We start from the raw sequence: 27,715 nt of genomic DNA on the forward strand, positions 1-27,715 counted from the left end.
CAGAAAACACAGATATTTTACATCATGATTCTTAACAGTAGCAGAATTACAGTTATGAAGCAGCAATAAAAATAATGTTATGTTTGGGGGTCACCACAACATGAGGAACTGTGTTAAAGGGTCACAGGTTGAGAAGCACTGGTTTAGATCCTAGGGAAAGAACCCATCTCTGTGGTAACTTTCCAACTGTATTCGGTCCTGAAGTTTTGGGGGTGGTTCCCCTTTTTCATCCCCCTTCCCCAGTTGCTGGTTGTGAGCCCTTAGCTAATGAGCTGCACAAATAGATATGGAATTTTATGTTTTTATTTTGCAATTACAGATTGGGTGGTTTGGTTGGAAACTTTGGGGTCTAGAAACATCACCCATATCTTCTCACCCTAATTCTTTTTCCTCAAAAAGCTCAACTTACAACTTGCTTGAGTTTTGACAGAAGAATCGAGAACGATTTTAAGTCTCACATTGCTAAGTTTAATAAACAGGGAGTTGGTTTTGATGACTTTCACCCCTAAAGGTTCATCTTCAGAGCTGACAAAAAAAAAATAAAAATAAAAACACAAGGAGCTGGCTGCCGGTGAGGTCTGGCTGGGGAGCAGCCTGTGGTCCAGTAAATGATACATACCAGGTCAAAGCCACATTGTGAAGATCATTGCTTTCCCATCAAGTTTTTCCTGATGGGGTGTGAGAGCTCTCGTTAGATCATCCACCCTGAAATACCCTCTAGAGAATCACGATAATTAGTTCCTGACTCCTCTTTATTTTCCGCTTTGTCTGCTTAAAAAAGTTTTCTCCATGCCGTGATCTGACGATATCTTTTACTGGCGAGACATGGAGAAGACAAAATCATGGTCCTTCTCGAAAGCTTTCGTTTTGAAGTGTAAGGACACAGACTCCAGCATCTTTACGGCGATCAACGCCTACGCTGTGAGCGCTCAGACTCACCTAGGATGCTTGCACACAGGGTGTTAAGTAACGTACCTGGAGTTCAAAGAAAAAATAAGCCACTTCCCAGAGAAGGACATAAAAGAACAAGATTGGGGCACATTACAGAAGGCCAGGTCCTCAGCCACTCAACATGTACAGCCCTCGAGTTGCTATCAACATCTGCTCTCTCAAGAGTAATCATTTGCTCAGGTATTCGTTTGTTCACAGTTGACATTGTCCTCACTGAATTCCAGCTTCCTCTGAATACCATCCCATGATGCCTTCCTGGAGACAGATAAGGTCTGAGATGAAGAGCACTGTGCCCCAGTCAGGCTCTGAAACAGGACTCAGCAATATACTTCCTGGGACTGGAGAGATGGCTCAGTGGTTAAGGGTGCATACTGCGTCTATGGGGGACCCACGTTCGATTTTCCAGCACCCATGTCAGGTGCTCACAGACACCTGTAACTCTAGCTCCAGAGATCTGATGCCTCTGCCTTCTCTGGATGGCCGTACTCACATGCACATACCTGTAGTCACACACATACACATAATTTAAAATAAAATATTTGGAAAGATAGAAAGAGGGAGGGGTGGGGAGGGAGGAAGGGAGGGAGGGAGGAGGGAAGGGAGGGAGGGAGGAGGGAAGGGAGGGAGGGAGGAGGGAAGGAAGGAAGGGAGGGAGGAGGGAAGGAAGGAAGGAAGGGAGGAAGGAAGAAACTTGCTTAGGCCCAATGGTGGTGGCGCATGCCTTTAGTCCCAGCACTCGGGAGGCAGAGGCAGGAGGACCTCTATGAGTTCGAGGTCAACTCTGTCTACAGAGCAAATTCCAGGACAAATTCCAGGGCTACACAGAGAAACCCTGTCGGGGGAAAAACAACAACAATAACCTTTTCTCCTCTTAAAGCTCTCAGCAGTCTCTCTAGTCTTCCTCAGATCCCCTTCGGTCTCGTCACGACTTCGGCCCCTCCCCTACTTCCTCTCTGCTCCTTGGCCCCTCCCCTACTTCCTCTCTGCTCCTTGGCCCCACCCCTACTTCCTCTCTGCTCCTTGGCCCCTCCCCTACTTCCTCTCTGCTCCTCTGTGTCCTTTTTTTTTAACTTTCCTGTTTCACATTACCAACCCCTAAATTAAAGTAGTAAATATAGCGCAGAACAAAAATTACTACTTGTAGCTTGAAAATGATTTATCTAGCAAATATTCACCCCCATATTGCCTTCTTAGACCGAGAGTCCCTTTAGGCAAGAAGTAGTTTTCGGTTCAGTTTAGCAGAAACGTATCCGACACCTACCGTGTGTGTACCAGACCCCTGGGGATACTGGGAGAAACAGGTGTGTAAATAATGACTTACGCTGCCCTCTATCAAAGGGACACGTTTCCCACTGGCTACTTTTCTTTAGGCTTCGAGAGATTAAATAGCCAGCATAGGACTCCTTGAGTTTCTGTGTGCTCTAGAGAAGGATCCTTCTTAATCTTCCATCGAGCCGACAAGGTGTAATTAGAGTACACCTGCAGTGAGTCTCTGGTATTTACAGGGTCCAAGTTCCCTCTCCAGCATCCCTTCCCCTCCTTCTCGAGAGGGTTGTCATGTAAACCCTGGCGTGTCCCCCTTAGTACTAGAATCTTTGTCACACTGCCCATCTTCCTCTAGGCACGAATGCTTCATTCATGCCCTCTCCAGCATGGCGTCAGCTCCCTTCCCTTGAATACAAGATCTGTCTGTGTTCATCCTCCTCCCTCGTGCCTGCTGTCTTGGCCTACAGCTATATTCTTTTTCCCCGGGAATAGTACCTTTTCTGTATCCTGTTCAAGGTATATGACAGACTTTACATGTAACCCAGGCCTCGTATAAAACTAAGCAAAGATATAATCATAGAGAATGTTACAGTAAAGTTCATGGTCCCTGGAAGCCCGGACTGTCACATAAAACTTCACTACAGAAAATTATATGAGAGCCCAGAACAGGAGTGTGTGACTTTATGTGGAGAACACAGAGAAAGTGACACAGATTCCCATTTGAATGGGGTCTTCCTGCTCAAGAAATGAAATGCCGAGAGAGGAAATGCCGAACAGCCAAAGCAGTATGAGCCAAGGCTAGGTGGTGTAAAGTGCCTGGGACAGGCTCCTGAAAGCAGAGATTGGTATTCATTGTCCCCAAAATGCTGGGAGGTGGAAGGTTCGGAGAGATGAAACCCGAAGGTTGTATACAACCCAGTGTTTGGAGCTGTTTGTATGCGGAGGTGTTTTTATAGGCAATAGAGAATCCTGGGGGGGGGGGGGGGGCTATAAACAGGAATGTAATGTGACAAGACCAGATCAAGTTTTAGCCAGACAACTTCTGGCCACAGTGTGTTGAATGGGTAGGAGGTGGGCCAGTTAAATGGTGAGTTGAGAGCCAGAAGCAGCAGGTAATCCTGCTGTGTACCTGTAATCCGGGCACTTGAGTAAAAGTGGGAGGAACTCCTGTTCAAGGCCAGCCTGAAAAAGTGATGGCAGACCCAGGTGAAACACTTACCTTTGTGTTTCCTTCTCTGCGTTTGTAGGTTTTTGCCTTTCCTGTTGTTGTTGATAGTGGGGGATTTTAGGGGTTCTGTTTTGTGCTGGGAATGGAACCCAAAGCATCATGCCTGTTAAGTACGAGCTCTGCCACAGAAGTGCACCCCATGTTCTCCATGTCCGCATAGTTCAGTGGGGTAGTATAGAAATGGATTTGGAAATGAAATTTTGTCATCTGTTATTAAAGATAGGCTCTCAAGCTGGGCATAGTGTGCGCACCTTACATCCCAGCACTCGAGAGGCAGAGGTAGGAGGATCTATGTGAGTTCAAGGCCAGCCTGGTCTGCATAGTAAATTCCAGGACGGCCAGGGCTACACAGAGAGACCCTGTCTCGATAACACAAAAAGCAAACAAACAAACAAAAAAAAAAAAAAATAGGCTCTCCAGTGATGTGCATGATGGTGCCCAGCCTCAGGATGGGGAGAAAATGTACTATAAGGCCTGTAAAAAGACAACTGGACATTTCTAAATCTGCTCTTCCTCCTTTTTAGAAGGACAAGGCCATTGGGAGGATTGTAGTGTAGATCAGTACCAAGACCCCTCTCTACTTTTTACCATCTTCACTTACTGGGGTTTAACTCCTCAGAGACTTCAGGTCCTTTGTGGTTCCATAGTTAACGAGTTGCTTTTCTTACTACTATGATACCGAACATAACAACTTAAGGGAGTACGGCGTACGGACTCACAGTCTCAGAAGTGTACAACATCACGGTGGGTAAGGCAGGGCAGAGTTGATGGCAGTGCGAGTATCCCAGGCAAGAGAAGCAGAAAGCCAAACCAGAAATGAGGTTGGCCTATCACCCCCAAAGGCCCACCTGGGGCATCTAATCTGCCATCCAGCTCCCTTTTCTAAAGGTTCATAATCTCCCCCTCAAACAGTGCCACTATCTGGAGATAAAGTATACAGACCCATGAGCCTGTGAGGGACATTTCAAACTCAAACCATAACACAAAATAAGGTTGGATTCCTGAGACAAAAATGAAGTTGTGGAGCCGGGCGGTGGTGGCACACACCTTTAATCCCAGCACTCGGGAGGCAGAGGCAGAAGGATCTCTGTGAGTTCTAGGCCAGTCTGGTCTACAAAGCAAGTTCCAGGAAAGGCTCCAGAGCTACACAGAGAAACCCTGTCTCAAGAAGAAGAAGAGGAAGAGGAAGAGGAAGAGGAAGAAGAATGAAGTTGTGGGTGCTGCATTATAGACGTCAGAATAGTCCTGGTTTGGCTGGTGTAGATTCTATGGCTTTTTTTCCATGCTGTAACCAATGTCTTTCTGGCATGCACATGTTAGCTCACTTCTGTGGATCAACTGAAGCTCTGAAGGAACCAGTTTTTTTGTTGTTGTTTTTTTTTTTTTTTTCCCGGAGAAATAAAGTGCTTTGGAAACCCTTGACTGCATCAATTATGAAAGTGAAGATTTGTTTAGTGACTACAGGCTGCAGCATAACTAAGATAAATCACAGCTTCCTTTAATTGACTCTTCTCCTTAAAAAGCATATCGGAATGCAAATGAGTGACATTATTCTAGAGAAACTTCAAATCTTTTCTCATTCTAAAATGGTTCAAAAGCCATGCCCTTCGACTAATCAGAATGCGTCAGGATGCCGTGGGTGAGAAGCAACAGTTACATTAAGTTATCCATCCTTTAAGACGAACCGCTCGCACCTGCTGGAGGAAGCTGAATATCACCACTTCCTTAGCCGTCGGCCTTGGTGTGTCAAGGGTAGCACACCTTGAGCTGGAGGAGCTCTGTGTAATACTTGCACATGAGTAAAAATCCTCTGGGAAGGGCAGATGTGAAAGAGGGGCACCCCCAGAGACTGCAGGCCCCTTCTGTGTTTTTCTGTAAGAGTAAGAAGGTTCTTCACCCTCTAAATATTCCTCATTTCTGCAGAACACCTCAGGTCTTCTTGTTGTTGATGGAATATTCCACAAAAAGAGATCACTGTGTATGTTTGGCTCAATAATCTTTTTAAACTAAGATCTCTTCCTAGACTAAACTGTGCCCAAAATTCCCAAATGGGCCCTATGCTTTCATGGGTTATGCTCTGTAAGGGTGCCCCTCACAGGCAGCAGGGAGGCCTTACAAACCTTGCTGACCACAGAGAGTTTTTTGAGCATTCCATGTTGCTTCCTCTGATAATATTCCTCCAATCTTAGCTTGTGTGCCCTATTGCCGGATCTGAAACTTTTATTTTGTTCCATATGTCTGTTGACTTCTTAGATTGCGCGTAAGTAGAAAGCAAAACTACCTGACACCTTACAGACCACTGAAGGACGCCAAAAAGTATCGCTAAGCTTATATTTCTTAAAATACAGGCCCTAAAAGGCACATGGTGGCACACACCTGTAATCTCAGCATTCAGGAGGCTGAGATAGGAGGATCACAAGGACTAGGTTAGCTCTCACTACATCACAAGACTCAAAACAAAAAAAGAAAGAAGGATTTTCTGAATGTTGTCTTTGGTGACTAGTAAGTGCGTCAAGTCACCATTGTGTCTAAATCCATCGCCTCGCTCTGTTGCCTGGCTTCATCCCCGTGGAGATGAGCCTGATTAGCTGGGCTGTGTCCACCCCTGCCTTCCGTCTGCGCTGGGCTTTGTCTCCACAAACACATCCAGTTTAAAGCCATCTGTGAGGGCTCTCTCTGTCTCTGAAACCTTTACATCCAAAGTCGACTGGTAACGATTTAGACTTTTTCGCCTTTCGTGTGTTTACCTAAATCCCTTAGTGAGCAAAGCAGAAAGACATGGTGGGTTGAGCGCAAACCCAAGTGGGTATCAGCAGGGCCGCAGAAGGTGAGACATCACCTGAGTGTACCACAGAGAAACAGAGGAAGAGCCTCCAAGGCAGCTTCTCTCTCAGTATCAGGAGACACACGGTTGTTGACAGCTCCCACGGATAGACTGCCGTCGGCTGGTTCCCGAAACTTGAGAATAAGGGGGGAAGTTAACCCAGAAAAGCAAGAGACTAAGAACAAGGAGTAAGGAACTTAGAAGACAAGGCCACAGGGGCTGGAGAGATGGCTCAGCAGAGTACTCGCTGTTCTTCTAGAGGACCCATATTTAGTTCCCAGCAGCTCACAACTGCCTGTAACTCATTTCCAGAGGGATCTAGTGCCCTCTGCTGGCCACTAGGGGTTCCTACAAAATATATACCCGTGTTTGTGTGTGTGTACACTTAAGTACATACATATAGACATAAATTTTTAGTTTAATATTTTTTAAAAAGAAGGTATGTGTTTTTGCACAATGGACAGACAGATGCCTCCAGTAAGTGAGTTGGAATTGAGATGGAACCTGACCCTTCCCAGCCTTCAAACACCAGATTTTCTCTAGTCTCATCTAGCCAGACCCCCAGTGCCATCCACCCCAAAAGCCATCGCTGGTAGTTAGCGGTCTTCAGGCTTGGGTGGATTTGGTTTCTTTTCAAGACAGTTGAACTTGAGTTAAAAGAAAGAAGAGTGATGAGAGAAGTCCACAATTTAAGTTAGGAGAGAACTGGAACACACACACACACACACACGCACGCACGCACACGCACACACACATGCACACACACACACATGCACACACACACACACGCGCGCGCGCGCGCACACACACTCACTGTCTTTCAAAAATCATTGGTCTTTTCAAGTTGAGTTAGCAAGAGGCCACACCCACCGCCTATGGTAGTAGTTAGTGGGCACCTGGTTTGTTCTCCAAGGGCTGCAGCATTTCCACAGGGGAACCGGGTAGTCTCCTGTGCTATTAGCCTTATGCTGTGTACTGCCAACTGATTTCTCTAATTCTCTTTTCTCGGTGGGCTAGAACCCAGCTGGTTAAATAGGCCATGACGCATGTAAGCTCCCATGTCTGTTTTATTGACTGCTTTATGGAAATGTATCACACTCCAAAGGTCCCATTGTTGCTCCGAGTGGCTGACTGAAGAGTCGCAGTTAGCGCTGAGAGATGGAGTTCTACCCTGTCATTTTTTTTATGGCCGAGTTGGTTTCTGGGTGGGATGCAAGGGTTTAAAAGGATCTGGATGAAGAGAGAAGGATGTCTGAGGATTTCTTTTATCTTCATTGGCCATGGAAGTTGGGCAGCCATCACTTCCGAGTAGCACATGTCTCTGTTGATCTTATCTTTATGGCTGAACATCCTTCAGCTAAGTGAATATTTTCTTTATGTGGGTTGCTCAGAGAGATTTAGTTAAGTGCAGTGGTGGAGGGCAATTGTGGCACTAATGAAATTCTGTTTTGTGCTGATACAATGTGATACATGCACAGGTTTATGCAAGAGGACCATTTGTTATCAATAAATTGAAACAGTTTCTAGATTTTTCATTATGATGGCGGTAGCTTCTATTCAGGTAATAGAGGGGGGGGGAGTGTCTCTTTTTACAATTTTATACTTAACTATCCATGCTTTTGCCTTTTGAATAGCAACTTACAGAGTTGTTTGTGGCTTCTTCCTATTTTTCCCATCACCATGGAAAACATTTACAGTCTCTATATGGCACAGAGCCATTTGCTGGACAGTGGGTGTGGACTCTGGTACGGAAGTCTCCTGCCTCACCTCCCGTAGTGCGCCTAACCATGGGCATTCCCCAGTTGCCAGTTCTTGATCGGGGCCCTGGACAACTCCAAAAGAGGAGACAGTGAAAGGGACACGATGGCTTCCAGCCTTGGTGGCATTGGGCTGACAGTTCAGTGAGCTAACGAGGCTGAGCTTAGCGTCAGCTCTACATGGAGAACAACTGATATTGGACTCACTCACAGCCATGCCTGTACAGTCAATCACATAGAGACTTATAGGACTTGCATAAGCATTCTTAATTTCTTCTACAATCCCATTTCCCCCACCCCACAGTGCCTCAGGGAAACTTAAGTGAGATATTTCACAAATACAAAAACCCTCTCATGTGTAAGAAAGCAACATAACACATCTAACTGTTTCCATACAAGAGCGTAGCGTATAAAAATCATCCCCAAACCGCATGGCTCTTCGGGATCTTGTTGGTGAACAAGCGAGAAATTCAGCAACTCATTCAAGGGCTGGGATTTTAGCAAGCTGGGTCTGACTCTGGGGGAGAGGAGGTGGGATGGTACCATCCCTGCAGGCCTAGAATTAGTAACTTGGAGTTCAGCTGTCTCTGCCGCATTCTGCCTTTGTTTTCTTGGTGGTGGTGTTCTTGGGTTTCACTTGGTGGGGAGAGAACAGCCTCATGCTGATAATGTACTGAAAGTAAATGAAATTAAATAAGCGAAGCGGCGCTCATCACTACTTCCTCCCCCCTGGGTAATTCAATTCAAGCTCTGTCTCTGATGGCAACTCACAGGGGCTGTCTCTGTCACCCCGCTGGGGCCTGGAGTCTTAGCATCTAAATAAAAGTTTCACTCAAGCATTTTTTATGCTCCTGCCAGCAGGACCAGTGAGCTGGTGTGGGCACATTAATGTAATATTCATACACACAGACTCTCCCTGCACACGAGGCGATGTCTTTCCATTTTCATAATTATAAATGTTCCATAAAATGGCATTTAGATTTGCATTTAAAAAAGGAGGTTTGAATTCTAATAAGACTCTTAACATGTCTTTTATGATTCAGACTTTAACAAGAAACTCTCTAAGTTTAACAAGACCTTAAAAAAGAGGAAGAAACTTGTAGAAACATGGCTTGGGGGATCCCATCTCTCTCAGCCCTTTTCTTTCATTTGAATTTGAGACCTCCAGGAGCAATTTTTGGAATGGTATTTCAGAGAAAAATCTCCTTCAGAGCGCTTCCCCCATTGCCTGCTGGTCCTCACCTCACTTGACCTCCTACCTGAAGAGAATCAGCAACCAGTTCTTGGAGGGTGTTTTTGGGGGACTCGACAGAGGAGGGGGTAGAAAAACCCTAGAAAAATGAACTTTCATTTGCTGTGGTTCATCTCAGACATGTACCCCAAGACCCATCTGAAAGGATTTATACCCAACACAGAGTTTACTAACTGTAAAACCCTACAAATGAAAATGGTTGCCAAGGATGGCCAGCCTGGTCTACATGGTGAATTCCAGACCATCCAGGGCTACAGAGTGAGACCCTGTCTCAAAAACAAAGAAGGAGAAGCCGAGAGGGAGGGATGAAGAGAGAGAGAGAGGAAGAAAGGATGGAAGGAAAGATTCTGTGAACAAGGAAGTTGACAACAAGTCAATTGAATAAAAAATTAATCACGGCCGGGCGGTGGTGGCGCACGCCTTTAATCCCAGCACTCGGGAGGCAGAGCCAGGCGGATCTCTGTGAGTTCGAGGCCAGCCTGGTCTCCCAAGCGAGTTCCAGGAAAGGCACAAAGCTACACAGAGAAACCCTGTCTCGAAAAACCAAAAAAAAAGAAAAAAAGAAAAAAAAAATCAATCACGGGCTGGAGAGATGGCTCAGAAGTTAAGAGCACTGGCTGCTCTTCCAGAGGTCCTCAGTTCAATTCCCAGCAACCACATGGTGGCTCACAACCATCTGTAATGAGATCTAGTGCCCTCTTCTGACCTGCAGACATACATCCAGGCAGAACACTGTATACATAATAAATAAATCTTTAAAAAAAAAAAAATCAATCACATAAAGTGAAAAAAAAAAGACTCCTGATTTATTTTTTAGGGGTGTGTTTGTGTGTGTGTGTGTGTGTGTGTGTGTGCATATGTACACCTGTGAGTACAGGTGCATGTGGAGGCCAGAGGCATCGGATCCCCCTGGATCTGACGTCATAGGCAGTTGAAAGCTGCCGAACTGGGTGCTGGGAAGCAAACTTGAGTGGTCTGTAAGAGCAGCACATACTCTTAACCACCATGCCATCTCTCCAACCTCCAATCTATGTTTGTGGGTTTTGTAAGATTTTCATTTTTATGTGTATGAGTGTGTGCATGCATGTATGTATGTGCACCCCATAAGGGTCTGGTACCGTCAGAGACCAGAAGAGGGCATCAGAGACCTTGGAACCAAAGTTGCAGTCTGTGAGCCGCCATGTGAGGACTGGGAACCAGAGCAAAAGCAGTGAGCACTCTAAATCACAGGGCCGTCAATCCAGCCCATAGTTTAAAAACTATGCTTGAACTAGCTTAGAGGCAAAATGGTCATCTTAATTGTGGGTTGGTTTTTCTGTGTTTTGAGAGTGCTGGGAATTGAGCTTAAGGCTCACACGTGCTAGGCAAACACTCTCCCACTGAGCTACATTTCAGCCCAAAATGGTTTTGTTTTGTTTTTTTTTAATAACAAAAAGCAAGTAAAGCGCTGAGCGAAGCCCTGCTTCCTAGCCCCTGCTGAGTAGATGTTAGCTATGGCGAGGTCCAAAAATGACTGATGGGCAGAAAAATTGGTTCCACCCTTAAGTTTAAAGACACCACACAGTGGCCCACTTGATTCATCTGTGGCCGCACCTTATTCTGTTATGCAGATTTGACTTGTTTGTTTTTAGAGATTTATTTTTAATTATGTGTATGTATGTATGTGTGGGTAGGGATGTAGGTGTGAGTTCAGGTACCTACAGAGGCCAGAAAAGGGTACCAACCTAAGTCAGCTGTGGTGGTGCACGCCTTTAATCCCAGCACTCAGGAGGCAGAGGCAAACAGGTCTCTGTGAGTTTGAGACCAGCCTGGTCTATAGAGTAAGTTCCAAGATAGCCAGGGCTACACAGAGAAAGCCTGTCTTGGGGGAAAAAAAGAAAATGTTGTCCCTCGGAGCTAGAATTAGGTTATTTTGAATTGCCTGATATGAATGCTAGGTGTTGAACTCCAGTCCTCTTAACCACTGATCCATCCTCTCCAGCCTTGTTTCGGGGGATTTGTTTTGATTTGTTGTTGGATTTTTGTTGTTGTTGTTGTTTGGAATTTTGGGTTTGGAATTTGTTTTGTTCTATTTTGAGATGGATCTCACTATGTAACCCTGGCTGCCCAAGAACTCTCTATAAAGAACATGCTGGCCTTGAACTCACAGAGGTCTGCTTGCTTCTGCCTCCTGTGTGGTAAGATTAAAGGCGTTTCACCACCAGGCCTGCCTCACTTGCTTTTTTCATAATTCTTTGTTTTTGTTTTAAGACAGGGTCTCTCTGAGTAGCCCTGACTGTCCTGGAGCTCACTCTGTAGAACCAGGCTGGCCTCAAACGCAGAGATTTGCCCGCCTCTGCCTCCCGGGTGCTGGGGTTAAAGGCATGTGCCCACGCTGCCTAGTGAAATAACACTTTTTTGAGATCATAATACAATTATGACATTTCTCCTTTCCCTTTCCTCTGTCCAAACCCTCCCATACAGCAATCCCACTCTCCTTCCTTTTTCTTTTAGGGCCACCAATCAGCTCCCAAATCATGACACGGAGACTTACTATTGGTTTTGACTGCTCAGCCTAGCTTAGCTCGTTTCTGGCTAGCTCTTTTAACTTAAATTAACCTGTTTCTCTTTATCTACCTTGTGCCTCGGGCTTATCACCTTTCTTCCTTCTGTGTATCTTACTTTCACTGCTTCTCTGTGTCTAGGTGTCTGCCTGGCTTCTGGCTCCAGGTACGTCCCTCCTTCTTCCCTTCCTCCTCTCATTCTTCTCTTCTTCCTGTCTTTCCCCAAGCCTAGATTTCTCCTCCAATTTATTCTCTCTCCCTGCCACTGCCGCCCCCCCATCAGTTCCCTGCCCAGCTATTGGTTGTTCTACTCTTTATTAGACCAATCAGGTGCCTTAGGCAGGCAAGGTGAACCAAAGGCAACACATTTTTTCACAATTAAACAAATGGAGCATAAACAAAAGTAACACACCTTTACACAGTTAAAGGAAAATTCTGCAACATAAACAAATGTAACACATCTTCGCCCAGTTAAAATACTAGTCTATGATATATGCGTATACATATGTAATCCTAGATGTAACCTGTTCAGTCCATACATTGTTATCTGTATATATGTTTTCAGGGCTGACCATTGGGCACTGGACAACCGGTTGTTGTGATCTTCCCTGGGAAAGAGCACCTCTCCCACTCCCAGCTTTCCTCGGTTGCCTAAAGTTCTTGATGTAGGATTAAGGCCCTGTGGGTTTTCCTTGGCCAGACTGGCATGTCCATTGGTACCATTCTTATTCAGTTCACATCTAGGGCATTCATGCTGGTGAGACTTTCTGTGTGTAGCTTCTGACATTACTAGGAAACACAATTTCACAGCAAAGTCCCCGATCTTGTTCTTACAATCTTTCTGTCCTACAAAATGCTTCTGTGTTCTGTAGATGTATTCACTGGGACTGGGCTCCATAACTCTGATTGGTTGTAGTTTTCTGTAGTGGTCTCTACCTGTTGCAAAGAGACGTTTCCTTGATAAGGAGTGAGGACTGCACTTATCTATGGGAATCAGGACAAATGTTTGTAGGTTGTCGTGAGGGATTATGTTGGTTTAGTAAATTAGAGGTTGTAAATTCTCCCCTGATAACCATGACTTTACTAGGACTGAGTAGTCAGCTAGGTTTCTAACACAGTAATAACTTTCCTCCTCTTGAACAGGTCTTAAGTCCAATTTGAGAACGGTTAGTTACTGACAAGGTATATGTACCACGACTGTACCCGTAAGGCTGTGGTGCCATGACATCATCAGTCTGGTTTATGAGCATCATAGCTGGGCAGGATTGTTGTTGGACTCCTTTGGAAGTTTCATTGTGTCGTCATGATTTTTTAAAGAAATAATAATTTTTATTTATTCTTTGAAAACTGTATAAATGGGAAATTGTATAAAAGTGTATAAATAGGATCACTTACTGCTCTTGCAGAAGACCTGAGTCCAGTTCCCAGCACCCACATCCGGCAGCTCACAACTGTCTATAACTCCAGGTCCAGGGGATCCAGTGCCCTATTCTGCCCTCAACAAGGACAATATACACATAAATGCAAACAGGCACACCCACAAATAAATAAAAAATAATTTTCTTGTTTATTTGTTTTCTTGAGACAGGGTTTCTTTGTATAGCTTTGGAGCCTGTCCTGGAACTCGCTCTGTAGACCAGGCTGGCCTCGAACTCACAGAGATCCACCTGCCTCTGCCTCCTGAGTGCTGGGATTAAAGGCGTGCACCACCACAGTCCAGCAATAAAAAATAACTTAAAAAAAAAAGAAAAGAAAATTGTATAAATGTATGTACAGTGTATTTTGAATGATTTTCTTCAGAAATTTTAAAGTCAAACTGGAAAACATTTGGGTTGGAGAACTAAAAAATAAATACTCAGCTTCTTTTAGCCCACTCTCTTCCATTTGTCCTAATTAAGAAATGTAAAGTTGGGGCCAGTGAGATGGCTCCACAGTCAAAGGCGCTTGTTGTAGAGTCTGACTCCATGAGTTCAATCCCCAGGACCCCACATGGTAGGAGAGAACTCACACATACCACACACTAAATAAATGTAATTTTTTTTAAATGTTTCTAAAACTGTGAAGTTGGCCAGGGTTGTGGCTTAGCAGCAGAGCAGACACTGGAGAAGGAAGGCGGAGACAGGAGAGGAGAGAAGAAGGGAAACGCAGAGCTGGATTTTTCTAGAGTTTTTACGGGAGCTAGACACAGTGGTTCAAGCTTGTAAACATCCAGGATGTGGAGACAGAAGGATCACATGATCTGGGACAGCTTACATAAATAATAAATAGTAAATGCTGAGGCTGATGTCCTTTTTTTGTTTTATCGTTGAGAAGGCACTTCTTGCCTCAGTGTTCTGCCGCTCCTTTCTGTGAAGCCAGTACAAACTCCAGGCAGGAAGATGAATTAGGACCTTGGCATCTCAATAAATCTGTACCTAAGGAAGCTACTAAAAGCCAAGAATGTCACCGCCCTGCAGTTAAAGGCTGATGTCAGCCCCGAGGCCTTCTTTTTTGCTAAAGTGTCTATGATTCTTAGACACACACACACACACACACACACACACTCACACACACTCACACACACTCACACCATACTTTGAAAAAACCCAAGATCTGGTGACTATCGCCAAATACACCTTGCATAACCCTTCTTCCTGTGAGTGTCCCAAAAGGCGTGTTCCCCAGAGCAGCTGTAAAATGAAACAGGCTGGGTTGATGGCTCAGTGGGTAAAATGCTTTCTGTGTACACACGAGGACCAGAGTTTGGATCCCAGGCACCCACATAAAAGTTAGACCAAGTGACACTAGTCTGTAAGTGCAGCACTGGGGGTGTGGAGACAGTCAGATGCCCCAGAGTTCACCAGCCAGCCAGCCGGTGCAGCCTATAGGTGAGCTCCAGGTTCCGTGAGAGACCCTGCCTCAAAAACCAGGCGGAGAACAAACAATAGAGGAAGACACCCAATTCCAACTCTGCCCTACAAACACACGCTCCCACATGTGTGTGCATGCACCCACACACATGCACACAAGCACGAATACACACACAAAAATAATAACAAAAAAAACCCACAAGTGGCTGTGTGTTTATTGTCCCTTTTAAAACAACTGCACGCATTGTACAGTCTATTACTCATTGAAGCTTGTCCTTCTTGGTTGCTATTCATTTGACTTTTGATTATCTCAGTGTGGATTACCCAATTTAGAGCTTATATCCACTGCAAATTCCTAATTCCCCAGAGTCCTTTTCCTGCCGATCAGTACAGATTTAGGCTACCTCCCCTTACCACAAGTTAATGTATGGTTAGTCATTTTAAGCAATATTAGCATTAGATATAATTAGGAAGAAAATTAGCTTTTTCCCCTAATCATAGAGAAATTGTTGTATTTTGTGCTACGTTTAAACAATTACCCTTCTGTACTCCATCATTAATGTGAATAATCTAAAGTAGCTTAAATGGAAATTCTATCAGGTTTAAACAAAGCATTTTACTGTCGTCCCTTTTAGGAGTGGAAAACATCTTAAGAGGGGCTCAGGAGCTGGATAACATCATCAAACAAGGATACTTGGAGAAGAAAAGCAAAGGTATTAATCAGCCCCATGAAGAGTGAACCGTTCCGGGAGAGGGAGGGAGAGAGGGAAGGAGGGAAGGAGAGAAGGAGATGTCGCTAGACTATAGGGTGGATGTCTTCTTGGGGCTGTGCTAGGCCCATATAAGTCAGGAAATGAAGGAAGTGTGGTGTTAGTGTGTGCCAACTAAAGAGAGAGGGCCCAAATCTTCAGGCAGCTGTGGGCTTCAGTGGGATTGGTTCTAGCCCAGTTGTGGCAACTTTAATCCTAGCACTTGGGAGGCAGAGATGGGCAGATCTTTGTGAGTTGGATGGATAGATGGATGGATGATATTCTTGTCCTCAACTCTATGTGCTCCCATCAAGAGTGACACTGTAGCCAGGGAATGTGGGTGGCGCACACCTTTAATCCCATTACTTGGGAGGCAGAGGCAGGTGGATCTCTGGGTTCAAGGCCAGCCTGGTCTACAGAGTAAGCTCTAGGACAGCCAGGACTACATAGAGAAATCCTGTCTCAGAAGAAGAAGAAGAAGAAGAAGAAGAAGAAGAAGAAGAAGAAGAAGAAGAAGAAGAAGAAGAATAGTGACACTGTTTTGTCAAGAATGTAGTCTTTCCAAGTGTGAAGCAGCCTGCTTCCAAATTTCAGACATGCCCAACTCTTGACCCTTTAAATTGTTCCATTAAAATAGATACTACAAGGGCCAGAGTCCTGGTTCTAATGCTCAACAGGCAAACTGGTTTACCACATGTTCTCAAAACGAAGGCGAAAAAGCAAGCCCTTCTCCTGGCCATGGCCTGGAGGACCCGGAGTATCGCTTTGGTTCACAGAAAGCAACACATAAGGAAATGACGGTTAATTGGGTATAATGATGCATGCCTATAATCCCAGCACTAGAGAGGCTGAGACAGGAGGATAGCCAGGAGTTTCAGGCCAACCTGGATTACCCAGTGAGGCTCTGTCTCCAAAAAACAGACAAAGATATCATAGAAAGTCTGAAAAATTCAGGATGAGATTTGATCCTGAAGGATGGAAAATAAGCCAAATAAAAAGACAAGCCGTGGGAGCACGGAGGAGCACGGAGGAGCAAGCTCACTAAGAACCTGGGCCTGTGATGGAGTTCCCCCTCGCCACTCAGTCAATACGAGCTAACCTGTGGGAGTAAAAAGGAGGGTTTTACAGTCCATTAACCTGGGAGATAAAACAATAACCCACTCGACTGTGTTGTTGGATTTTACAGACTCGTAGGCTATTCTAGTTACCTGGATTTATGTCTCTTCTCTCTCTTCCACGTAGATCACAGCTTCTTTGGGTCAGAATGGCAGAAGCGATGGTGTGTGGTCAGCAGAGGCCTCTTTCTCTACTACGCTAATGAGAAAAGTAAGTGTTCTCCGTTTACAGAGCGGCACCCTCACTCCTGGACACAAGCACTTCGTAAATGCTCAAGCGCTTAGATGCCTAGATAGCAGTCCTTAACTAACACCCATAGAGCGAGATGCTTAAGAAAGAAATAGACTTGGGGAACTCATGCCTTGCCCACTGCCAAAAACACAGACCAGCTGGGCAGTGGTGGCACACGCCTTTAATCCCAGCACTCGGGAGGCAGAGGCAGGTGGATCTCTGTGAGTTCGAGGCCAGCCTGGTCTCCAAAGCGAGTTCCAGGAAAGGCGCAAAACTACACAGAGAAACCCTGTCTCGAAAAACAAAAAAACAAAAAAACAAAAAAAAAAAAAAAAACACAGACCAATTTAGCGCTTTTTCCCTCTTTGAACAAAGTGTGGCCAATATATGGAAGGGTTATGGTCTATTGTGACTTATTACACAGTATTATCAGAGTTGAATGGTTAAGCATTTTTTAAATAAATAAATAGGCTGGGGGAATGGCTCTGTGGGTAAAATACTTGCTGCATAAGCCTGAGGACTTGAGTTCAAATCCCCAGAGCCCCCCTAAAGCTATAAGTGATACTATAGGTCTGTAACCCCAGTGCTCTTACAGTGAAATGGGAGGCAGTCGGAAATTACAGGGGGGTGTGAAGCAAAATCAGGAGAATCCCCCAGGACTCTTAGACCCGCTAGCCTGATGTACACAGCAGCAAACAAGAAGCCCTGTCTCCAGCAGGTGCAAGAGAAGAACCAGCACCAAAGGCTGTGTGTACTCTAACCTGTGTGGGCACCATGGCGTGCACTCACAGACAGGCACCATGGCGTGCACTCACAGACAGGACCACGCACATACATACACGTGCAAGTGAGAACACACATACACACACAAAGATGTTCACACAAACGACAACAGCAAGAAAAACAAACAAACAAACACTCCTGCAATCCCAACACCTAGAAGGCTGAGGCAAGAGGATCACATGTTCAAGACTAGACTGAGCTATGTAGCAAGACTCTGTGTCCCAAGCCAAGAACTGGAGATACAGCTCAGTGGCAGAGCACTTGCCTGGTGTACGCAAGGTCCTGAATTCAATTCCTCGCACCACACATGAAATAATTAGCAATAATATACTAATAATAATTCTGAGAAAAAAATTAAGCAGTGTTTAACAATAGCCCAGAAATAGAGTCTTGGGGTTCAAACTCTCTAAGAGCATAGTCATAGCTATTGGGAAACAGTATTCCAGTGGACATTCCTGGAGCCACAGAGTGTTGAAGCCTAAGTAGTTGTTCCCAAGAGCTGCTCTTCAGCCAGATGACCCGCAGTAACAGTGGCGTGTTGACTCAGAGGCAGTTTCTCAATGAGCCACCACACGCTATCCCTAGAAGGCCACTCATCCCCGTTGAACACAGTGCCTTAGTCCCTGAGAAGGAAGAGAGGGTTTAAGTGTAATTGGTGGGAACTACAAATAAATACAAGTTAAAAGTTATTGTAGGCCAGGCAGGGGTGGCGCACGCCTGGAATCCCAGCACTTGGGAGGCAGAGGCAGGTGGCTCTCTGTGAGTTAGGACCAGCCTGATCTACAGAGCGAATTCCAGAGCTGTTACACAGAGAAACCCTGTCTTGAAAAACAAAACAAAAAAACAAAACAAAACCAAAAAAATGAATGTGGACTCCCAGGGAGGAAATACAGTTTCGCAGATTGGAATCGAGAGGGAGAGGAGCTGGATAAAGTCCTTGAAGGGACTTCCTCGGGCTCGCCCACCTTCATACAGAGAGCAGTGGTAACTCCACAAAGCAGGCCTTAGATTTGCCTCCAATCATGTACTGTTTGCCTTTCCTTCCTTCTAAACCATGTTCTCCTGATGTCTAGACACCCAGCCGGAGAACAGTCTCCCAGCACCTTGGGTACAACCATGGCAGACTGAACTACAGTTTTGCGAGTGACCTGGAATCCTCAGGATTTGCGGGCTTTCTGGCATTTGCCTCAGTCTATCCCTCCTCGTGCAGCAGCATCGCTGATTTCACCTTTGGACCATCTCGGATGCCTCAGAGTCTTTCCCATTCAGGGCTACTGGCAGCAGCATGATAGAACACTGAGCCACAGAAGCTCTGTGGCTTTCCAACCCCCAGCTCACTTGCAAGCCCAGCAAGGATGGCTTCTCCCCTGAATTCTAGGCCTCAGGCTTGGAGATACAGCTCAGTTGGTAGATGCTCGCCTAGCGTGCATGAAGCCCTGGGTTCGATCCTCAGCACTGCATAAAACCAGTGTGATGGTGCATGCCTGTGATCTCATCACTCAGAAGGTGGAATCTGGAGGATCAGGAGTTCAAGACAATCCTCAGCTATGTAGGGAGTTAATCCGCCTGGGCTTATGAGACCTGTCTCAAAAACTTGGCTAATTAATTAATTAGTTAGTTAATTCTAGACCTACAAGGCAGACAGTCACTCTATTCTTCAAACTATCTGTTTTTGTTTTGGTTTGGTTTTGGTTTTGGTTGTTTATTTGTTTGTTTGTTTTTCGAGACAGGGTTTCTCTGTGTAGCTTTGGCACCTATCCTGGATCTCACTCTGTAGCCCAGGCTGGCCTCGAACTCACAGAGATCCTCCTGGTTCTGCCTCCCAAGTGCTGGGATTAAAGGCGTGCGCCACCAGCGCCCGGCTAGTATGATATCTGGACCACTGTAAAACTGTTCATCATTTCCCATGCATTTAAATAAGTGGTTGGGGATCTGAAGAAAGGGCCCCATGGTTAAGAGCACTTATTGCTCTTGCAAAGGACCCAAGTTCAGTTCCCAGTACCCGTTCGTCGCCCATAGCCATCTGTAACTCTAGGTCCAAGAAATCTGGTAACCTCTTCTGGCCTCTGAAGACACCAGATATGCGCATGGCACACATGTGTGCATGCAAGCAAAACACCCATACACACAGAATAAAAATGCGTGTCTTTAAAAAATGGTGATAAGTGTTGGCATGTCTGAGTATAACGCCAAGTCTGTTCATTCAGAACTCAGGTCTTATGATGAGAGGGGAGGGGGGAACGAGAGAGCAAGAGGCTTGGAGACTTTTATGGACCATTTTGCCGTCAGGGTGAAATAAAACCTGGTGACCAAAGAAACAACAAAACATTTTAGTGGCCGGTTAGAACAAGGAGGGATACTTTAACAAAAAAGATCTGGTGTCAGAGAGCACTGTTGCATGGCTCCCCTCTCGCCAGTTACTCCTTATTGTGCCCAGGACACTTTCTCCGTGGGTATAGTGTTTGTGTGTTTCCTTTAGCTCAATCAGGTAAAAATAGAACCTCTCCCTCTCCCTCTCCCTCTCCCTCTCCCTCTCCCTCTCACTCCCCCTCCTTCCCTCTCTCTGTCTCTCTCTCTCCCTCCCTCCCCATTTGCCCTTCACTTACCACCATTATCATCCAAAGACGTCCCAGACCACAAGAGTCTTCAGCACTGGATGCAGTGAGGGACAGATTCATTTCCAGTTCACTCCACTTGACAGAGGACACTGTCATCACCCAGACACTGCAGTTACTGTCCCCTCTACACAGTTCTGTGGTCAGCTGATCACGCCACCCTCCTGGGTGTTTTCCATTCTTCCTGAGGGTGAAGCCCCAAGTCCCTTTAGAGAGGATGGGGACCATGGATTCCTTCCGCTCTGTCTGAACCACAGAACACAGGCACAACCTCTCTCGGGGAAATAGCGAAGAGTCCAATACTGTATCTTTTTTAGAATAGAGGTGACCGGCAGAGTGGCATCTCTTTTCCTTCCTTTGGGGTCCCTTTCTTCCTGTCACCTTCCTCATCCTCTCATGATACACTACTTGGCTACTTCCAGTTTACCTCTTGGAAGAAGATCCAATGCTGAGTTTGAATTATTCTTCCTCTAGCATAAATCCCCACCTGGCCCGCAGGGGAGGGACAAGCATTTGAGGTAGGGTATGGAAGGAGATTCAGGCACTTGAGACTAGCCCCCTCTGCTGCTGTACCCCTCCTTGAACGTGAACTCTGCTGGCCCTGGTAATAATGTCTGAGCTCTGTAATAGCCTTCAAGAGCCCCACATTTACAGCCACTCTCCCTGCTGTAATAACTCCTGCTTTCTGTTATTATAGATCTCTTAACATTCCAATAAATTCCCTGTCTCTCTTGTACGGTTTTGGTAAAATAACCTTTCGTGTTGGATTTCCCTTGCTTGGTGCTCATCTCTGTCTGACTATGGCCAAGCCTCCTCCCTAGCATCCCTGATAACCTTTCTTAGACAAGTGTAGTTCCTCGGGGATGTAACAGCTGTTTGGTGCTTTTTATTTTCCATACCAGAGAAGATGCCTTCCCTTAGCTGGTGTGTCTCTCTAGAGATACAGAGAGCTTTGCTGTTTTGCAGGCAAGCAGCCCAAAGGGACCTTTCTCATTAAGGGCTACAGTGTCCGGATGGCACCCCACCTGCGAAAAGACTCCAAGAAAGAATCCTGCTTTGAACTGACCTCCCAGGATAGACGCAGCTATGAGGTAGGATGGCCTGGTGACCCTTATTAGACTTGTGTTTTCCTTGCTGTTGCATGTGACCCGTGGTCGCTGGCCACTGTGTCGGATTCCACCCTCTGTGCTACCTGCTCCTTTCTCCCCAGCTAAGAGCTGCTCTCCTGCTCCGTCCTTTGCTGTGTCATGCCCCTCCCTCCCATCTGTGGCTATGCTCACCCTGGATACCACCTCTACTCGGCTTTTATCTCTTTACCCCTCCCCTACCTTCCCAGTATCATCCCACAGGTGAGACTCTTGTCTATTGCAACCCACGGTCCAGTTCCTTACTCACAGGCTGACTTCGCCACTGCTGTTCCTATTCTCTCTGTTTTTCCAACTGGTCAACCTTGTGTCCATCCATGAAACCCAAAATAAGCAACATCTAACTACAGAGTGAAAAATAATTTTTCCCATGTTTGCCTTCCTGTCCAAAACCTACCTCCTGGGAGTGGATAGGCTATGTCTCTAGAAGGATTTCTAAGCCCTTGATGGCAATGGTTTCTGAGGAGAAATAGTGAAGTCTGGGGGCCTACAAAGCCTTGTCAATGAGAGACTTATTCCTCATTATGGCAATTTTTATATATTTTTGAATATTCACTACTCCCTTTTTAAAACAATTAAAACTATGTCCAAGTGAATATGTTGATATTCATCAAGTATGTATTTTCCGTGTATGTGTCTATTGTCTGTTCATTTGTAGGTAATCTATTTTATCACATCTTTGCTAAAGCTGTGTAACTGAACTTTAGCTACCTTAGGAAAGAGAAAGTACATACAAAAACTAAATTAACAATTTAAAGAACCTTTTGACTTTTCAAATTTTCCTCCTCACTCAACTTTTTGCCCTTGATAGTGTCTCGATCATTTATTGGATAAAATGATCCATGTCTCCACTACACAATGTCCAGATGTTTTAAAGTTTAACTAAAACTTCTCTATAGGGTCCTTTTAAACATTATGTAACAGATATATGCACTCTATCTAAATTATTTTTATTATTAAATTATATTATTACTTCATCCAGATCAAAGTTTATGTGAGAAGCTCAAACCAATATTCCTAGAAACACATCCAAAAACTGTGTGTTTTTCAGAAACTATGATATGCTGGAGAGATGATTCAGATGACTCATGATTGTAACACAATCATGAAAATCTGAGTTTAAATCCAGAACCCATGTAACAAGCTAGATATGGTCTAAACACTCTTTTAAGCCCAGCACCATGGTGAATAGAGACCCAAGGATTGCTGGTGCTTGCAGAGTGCCAGCCTACCCAAAAAAACATGAGCTTAAGGTTCAAGGAGAGACTCTGCCTCAAAGGAATAAATGTTGAAAGTGATAGAGGAAAACATCAATGCCCTCTGGCCTCTGCATGTCTACAAAGAGTATGTGTACTTGCTTGTACACACACACACACACACACACACACACACACACACATACACACACACACCACAGAATGATAATGATAAAGCATGAACCTGTATTTCTTATGCAGCATGTATTTTTATCCAACCCTAATGGCCATAGAATTAAAATATCCTTTCATTTCAAGTTTTTTCATTTTAAAATTACAAAGGGTTGGTGCTTGGCTGCTCTGTTTTGTGAATCAGAATGTGCCTGTCTTTAGCCCATTGAATCTAAACCATCATTCTGAGCCATGGATTCTTCCTTTGGTCCTTTCTTCCTCTATTTATTCCCACAGCCACCACAGTTGCTAAGTCCCTATCACTTCACCCAGAGGGCTACTTAAACAGCTTTCTAATTGGTCTTCAGTCTCTAAATATCCCTATTCCAATCCTCCCTAACCACGGCTACTGAAAGAATTACCCACACTCTTTGCTCGAACTGACAGTGGCTTCCTGTTGCCTACATTTTAAGTCTGGGCAGAGCCCTCCTGCCTGACCCACTGCTCTCCACCTGGACCTGTTCCCCAGTCCACCTTTTAGCCCCGCACACATCTGATGCTGTGGCTGCTCCCGTGGTTCCCATGGCTGAAGTGTTCAGCTCCTTCCATGGCTTTCCACCAACTCTCTAAAAACCCAACCAAATCAGCATTACTTCAGCAGCCCCACCCCAAGCCTGCTCTACACAACAATAAGGGCTCCCTGCCTCTCCTCAACATCCTGCTGTGGAGTGAGCATCTAGCACAGCGGTGGAGTACTTAACTTAGAGTGTGCAAGGCCCTAACACTGAAAAACCCATCCCCTTGCTATCAAAGGCCCCTCCCTTGTAGTATTCCCATCTCACGTCCATGTTGATTTGTTGCTGTTGTTTTTCCTACAAACTTTTTCCCCGAAAACCTCTGATAAAGAAGGAATCAAATGAGCAGGTACACATGAACATATATGTCCAGACTTAAAGCTATCCTCTCTGGTGTGTAAAATTGTTGTAGGCACAAAGAAGCTGCGTGAGATGTTTTGGGTTTTTTTCTTTTTCTGAGTGGTAAGGAGATGGAGAACCCCTAAACTCCATGCTTGGTTCTGAAACTCCTTTGAGTCTGTCTAGCAGGAGTCCTGGCAGTTTGAGTGAAGGTAGCGGCTAAATTAATCCCCTCATTTTCCTCCAGTTTACAGCTCTGAGTCCAGCTGACGCCAGAGACTGGGTGGACCAAATAAGTTTCTTGTTAAAAGGTAAGAGACATCGTTTCAAATATATTTGCTATGTGAGTGCATTTGCAGTTGAAGTTATATTTTAGAAGTTTAATCTAAAGGTTTCCGCATGTGTTTTCTCCTGATCCACTATTCTCCCCTACCCCATATTGCCTTATTTAATCCTATTTATTTATTTAGCCCTGATTTATAACAACAAATAGTATCATATGTGAATGAGAAGGCCAGGCAATCATCCACCTGGAGATCACCTCTGATGTCATAACCCATCCACTGACACCATGGAGACAAAATCTTTAATACTAATCATCGTTTGGAAAAGATTCTAAAAGCCAGTTTAGCTCAAGTCACTGTCCCCCAACCCCTTCTATTCTGGAAGGGTAATTCAGAGTAGCCATCATCTAGTTGAGATCCAAAACCTTCCTCTTCTTCCTCCTCCTCCTCCTCTTCCTCCTCCTCCTCCTCTTTTTATTTTTGTTTTTGTTCTCATTTAGAAGTAGAATTCTAGACTCATCTTGGTAGCCATCAGGGATGCTGGACATTAAAAATAAATTGTTATTTCCCAAGCCACAACAAAATATCCCTTGCCTTGGGATGGCCAGTCCTGCCTGAAGAGATTAAATGGCTATTCTTAGAGTACCCTCTACCGGCCAGCCTGCAGGCCTAGTGCAGCAGTCGCAATGGCCCAGGAAGCTTTGCCTGGGAGTGGCCTAGCAGGTGGATTTGGCCTAAGAGGACCCTCATGGACCACCGTAGCAAGACCGGGCCTCAGCAGAATGTAAGAACACCAACTTTGAGCATGGCCCACGACACAGAGAGGAGCACATCCACCTCAAATCACCAAGCTTTCTCATCACGGTTTATTATTCTGCCATAAGATTTTATTGTGGATAAAAAGAAGGAAGCACCGGAGCCTTAATTACAAGAATTGCCTCTTTTACTCACTTCTACCTCTGCTATTACAAAAACAAACTGCTACGGCGTACACCAACAGCATCTCGTATAATAGACTGGAACTAGGCAAACACGAGTGTTGATGGGGAGGCTACAGGGCACACGCTCATCTAGGTGCCTAGGATTTATGCGTGTAATATACCCCTAAGTGTGTAAACCTCCATAAAACTCAAAGCAGCTTTATTGAGCTGTACCCTGTGGTACTTTCAGAATCTCACATTGAAGAAATTATTCATTCCATTTTATTTTAAAACAAACAAAATAATAACATATGGTTGAAGCCGCAAATGTGCCTTTGATCCTTTCCTCATATGAAGTCGCCAGAATTCAGATGAAATGTGTTGGGAAATCTTTATTAAAAGCCTAATCAAGCCAAACAGTTTTATTGTGTTTCGAAATGAACTGTTCGAGTCTCTCCACCCTTCCCTTCCCCAGAGTACACTCAGTGTGCTCACCAGGTCCTGCAGAGGCCCCTTGGTGGGGGTTTCCAGGAGCACCCCGAAGGCAGAGAATGCACCTCCCACCCCCCTCACCACCACCACCAGAACTGAACCCAATCTTGCTCCCTGCCCCGGTGCTCACTGGCGCAGGAATGGCTGAACATCCTCTACTCAGTGACCCCCTGGAAGGTCAGCCAGGCCATAAAAGGACATGGGGACCTGGCTGTTTAGCCATTCCATCTGGTCGCATGACGGTTGTGTTTTCCCATGTCCCCATTTCTTTTCTTCTGCTACTTTCCCCCATTTTTCTTCCCTCTCCCCAAACAAATTTGTCTGAATTCTACGATGAGGCCATCGGGAGATGAGCTTCTGAGCACTCACACGCCACCATAGGTGCCTTGGCTCTGTTACCTAAGAGAACTCGGGGCCATCACTCACTCATCCGGTTTTCTGCTTGATGAACGGAGCGCGGCATGCGGGCAGTGCCTCATCGGCCTGTCTTCTTTCCTTCACCTTGTGTTTTCATTCCCACACCCATACTTTTCAGGGCTGCTTCATTCTGACCAAGTGTTATGGCCAGAGAGGATTTATGTGGGCGGTTTAAACCTGACCCAGCGCCGGGCTGGCCTTTTCTGTAGATCCTGCCACCGAGGCCTGCGTCAGAAGGACGAGCGTTTAACCGAGTGTTTCATTTTCTTCTGACATGTTTTTTCCTCATCCCTCCTCCTCCTTCACCCACCCACCTTCTTTCCCAGCCGTATTCTTTTTTTCCCTACCTTTGCTCATCCTTATCTTTGCCCTGGCAGATCTGAGCTCCTCAACTATCCCCTGTGAAGAGGAAGAGGAAGAGGAAGAGGAGAAAGAAGAGGAAGAAATGTACGATGACATTGATGGTTTTGACTCCGTCAAGGCTGGTTCCCAGTGCAGAACCTTGCCTGAGCCCACAGAGGAAGAAGAGGACATTTATGAAGTCCTACCAGGTGAAATACTTCATCTTCTAATTATCCTCCTCCCCCACTTTCAAAAAGTCTTGACCTGGCGGAAGGATGAAACAGTCCCCCAGAAGAATCCAGATCTAACCCTCATTCTCTGATGGGAACAGTGTAGGAAGTTCATGACTCCCAGTACAGTGGGCTGTGCCTTGCTCTGGGAGCAAGATGAGGTCCACCAAGGTGTCATGTGAAGTCATTTGTTCCTGTGCCACTAAGATTAAAGGCCAGAGAACACCCCCTCTGATTTTCAGTGGTTTACTGTGAGTTTGGGGGTGAGTTCTCATAACTCTCTAGTTCTTGCTTATTTTCTATAGAGTCACAAGAATGACACAAAAAGTTGTCTCCGGGGTATGGAGGCCTCAGAAGTCTGAATTATACAAATGCCAACAGACCAATTTAGTGATGCAGTAAAACTCTGATAGAACACAACTCATTACTGTCCAAAACCAAATTATCCTCCAAGAGTAAACCCCCCTGCTTCCCCTCCGCCCGCTGCCACAGCAGGTCAACCCCGGGGAGCCCTCCCCTTCCCAAGGCAAGCTCACTAGCATCTCAGAAAACACACCGTCATCACTGTTTCCGGAGCCACTTCTGGTGGGGACCCAGCAGCTGGTAAACAGTGCAGAGCACAGTGGGGGTCAGACTGGAAAACCCAAGCCTGAGCCTTTTAACTGTGAGGTATTTAGACAATGGGAAAGCAGAATCTTCAAGTCCATTCAGAAAGCGCTCCTATGGAAATTTGCCCGGAGTTTAGTGCTCTGCTAAGAAATTCAAATTAAGCCAAAATTTATAGCAATTTAAACCTGCATCCCAGATGAACCTGGGAACTAAGGTGAATCTAACACTCAGGCCCCTGAAGACAGGGCCCTGTTGCTAAAAGCATCATCAGTAAATAATTACATTTCAAGGCTCCCTCAGAAGAGGGTCCAACCCTCTTAAGAGGGCGTTCCCTATCTGTCTCTTGCCCGAAAGAGAAGCCACGTCATTGCGGCCCCCCCCCCAGTCAAAGAGGCAAGGCTGTGTCCACACAACCCCACCAAGGAGAGTCCATCCCTTCCCCTCGTTCCTCTAGCCTCTGCCAGCCTCGGCTTCCCCAGCCTTTTTTGTTGTGTTTTATTATGCAAATGATATCTTGGTTGAGGTCGAGCCATTTCTTGTGTCTGAAGTTAAAAAAAAAATGATAATTCCCTCAGCAAGTCATCGTCGTTAATGAAGTTTTACAAAAACAGATACAACCAAAGGAAAATAAAATTTCACAGGTGATAAATTTTTCCAATTTCCCTGGCAGAATTCGATAGGATTGTTAAATTAAGAGTGAAGGTGTCTGTTAGAAAGCAACGAGCAGTGATGGGTAATTTTATAGAGTGGAAAATTGAATCAAATTGCTACATTAAAACACAGCTCCTCTGAGAATCTTGCCTCTCACAGCCTGTGCCATCGCAACAGCAG

General features: G+C 45.4%; 1 protein-coding gene across 1 annotated transcript in view; it reads left to right on the forward strand.

Annotated features, from left to right (window-relative positions):
* Positions 1-27,715, forward strand: part of Skap1 (src kinase associated phosphoprotein 1) — a 295,682-nt gene that overhangs the window by 226,212 nt on the left and 41,755 nt on the right. Inside the window, exons 5-9 of the mRNA XM_059271622.1 lie at positions 15,306-15,383; positions 16,662-16,745; positions 21,131-21,255; positions 23,838-23,901; positions 26,081-26,254. Coding sequence (XP_059127605.1) covers positions 15,306-15,383; positions 16,662-16,745; positions 21,131-21,255; positions 23,838-23,901; positions 26,081-26,254 — 525 coding nt within the window. The remainder of the gene's footprint in view (positions 1-15,305; positions 15,384-16,661; positions 16,746-21,130; positions 21,256-23,837; positions 23,902-26,080; positions 26,255-27,715) is intronic.

This window comes from Peromyscus eremicus, chromosome 8a, assembly GCF_949786415.1.
Source record: "Peromyscus eremicus chromosome 8a, PerEre_H2_v1, whole genome shotgun sequence".
Classification (NCBI taxonomy): Eukaryota; Metazoa; Chordata; class Mammalia; order Rodentia; family Cricetidae; genus Peromyscus; species Peromyscus eremicus.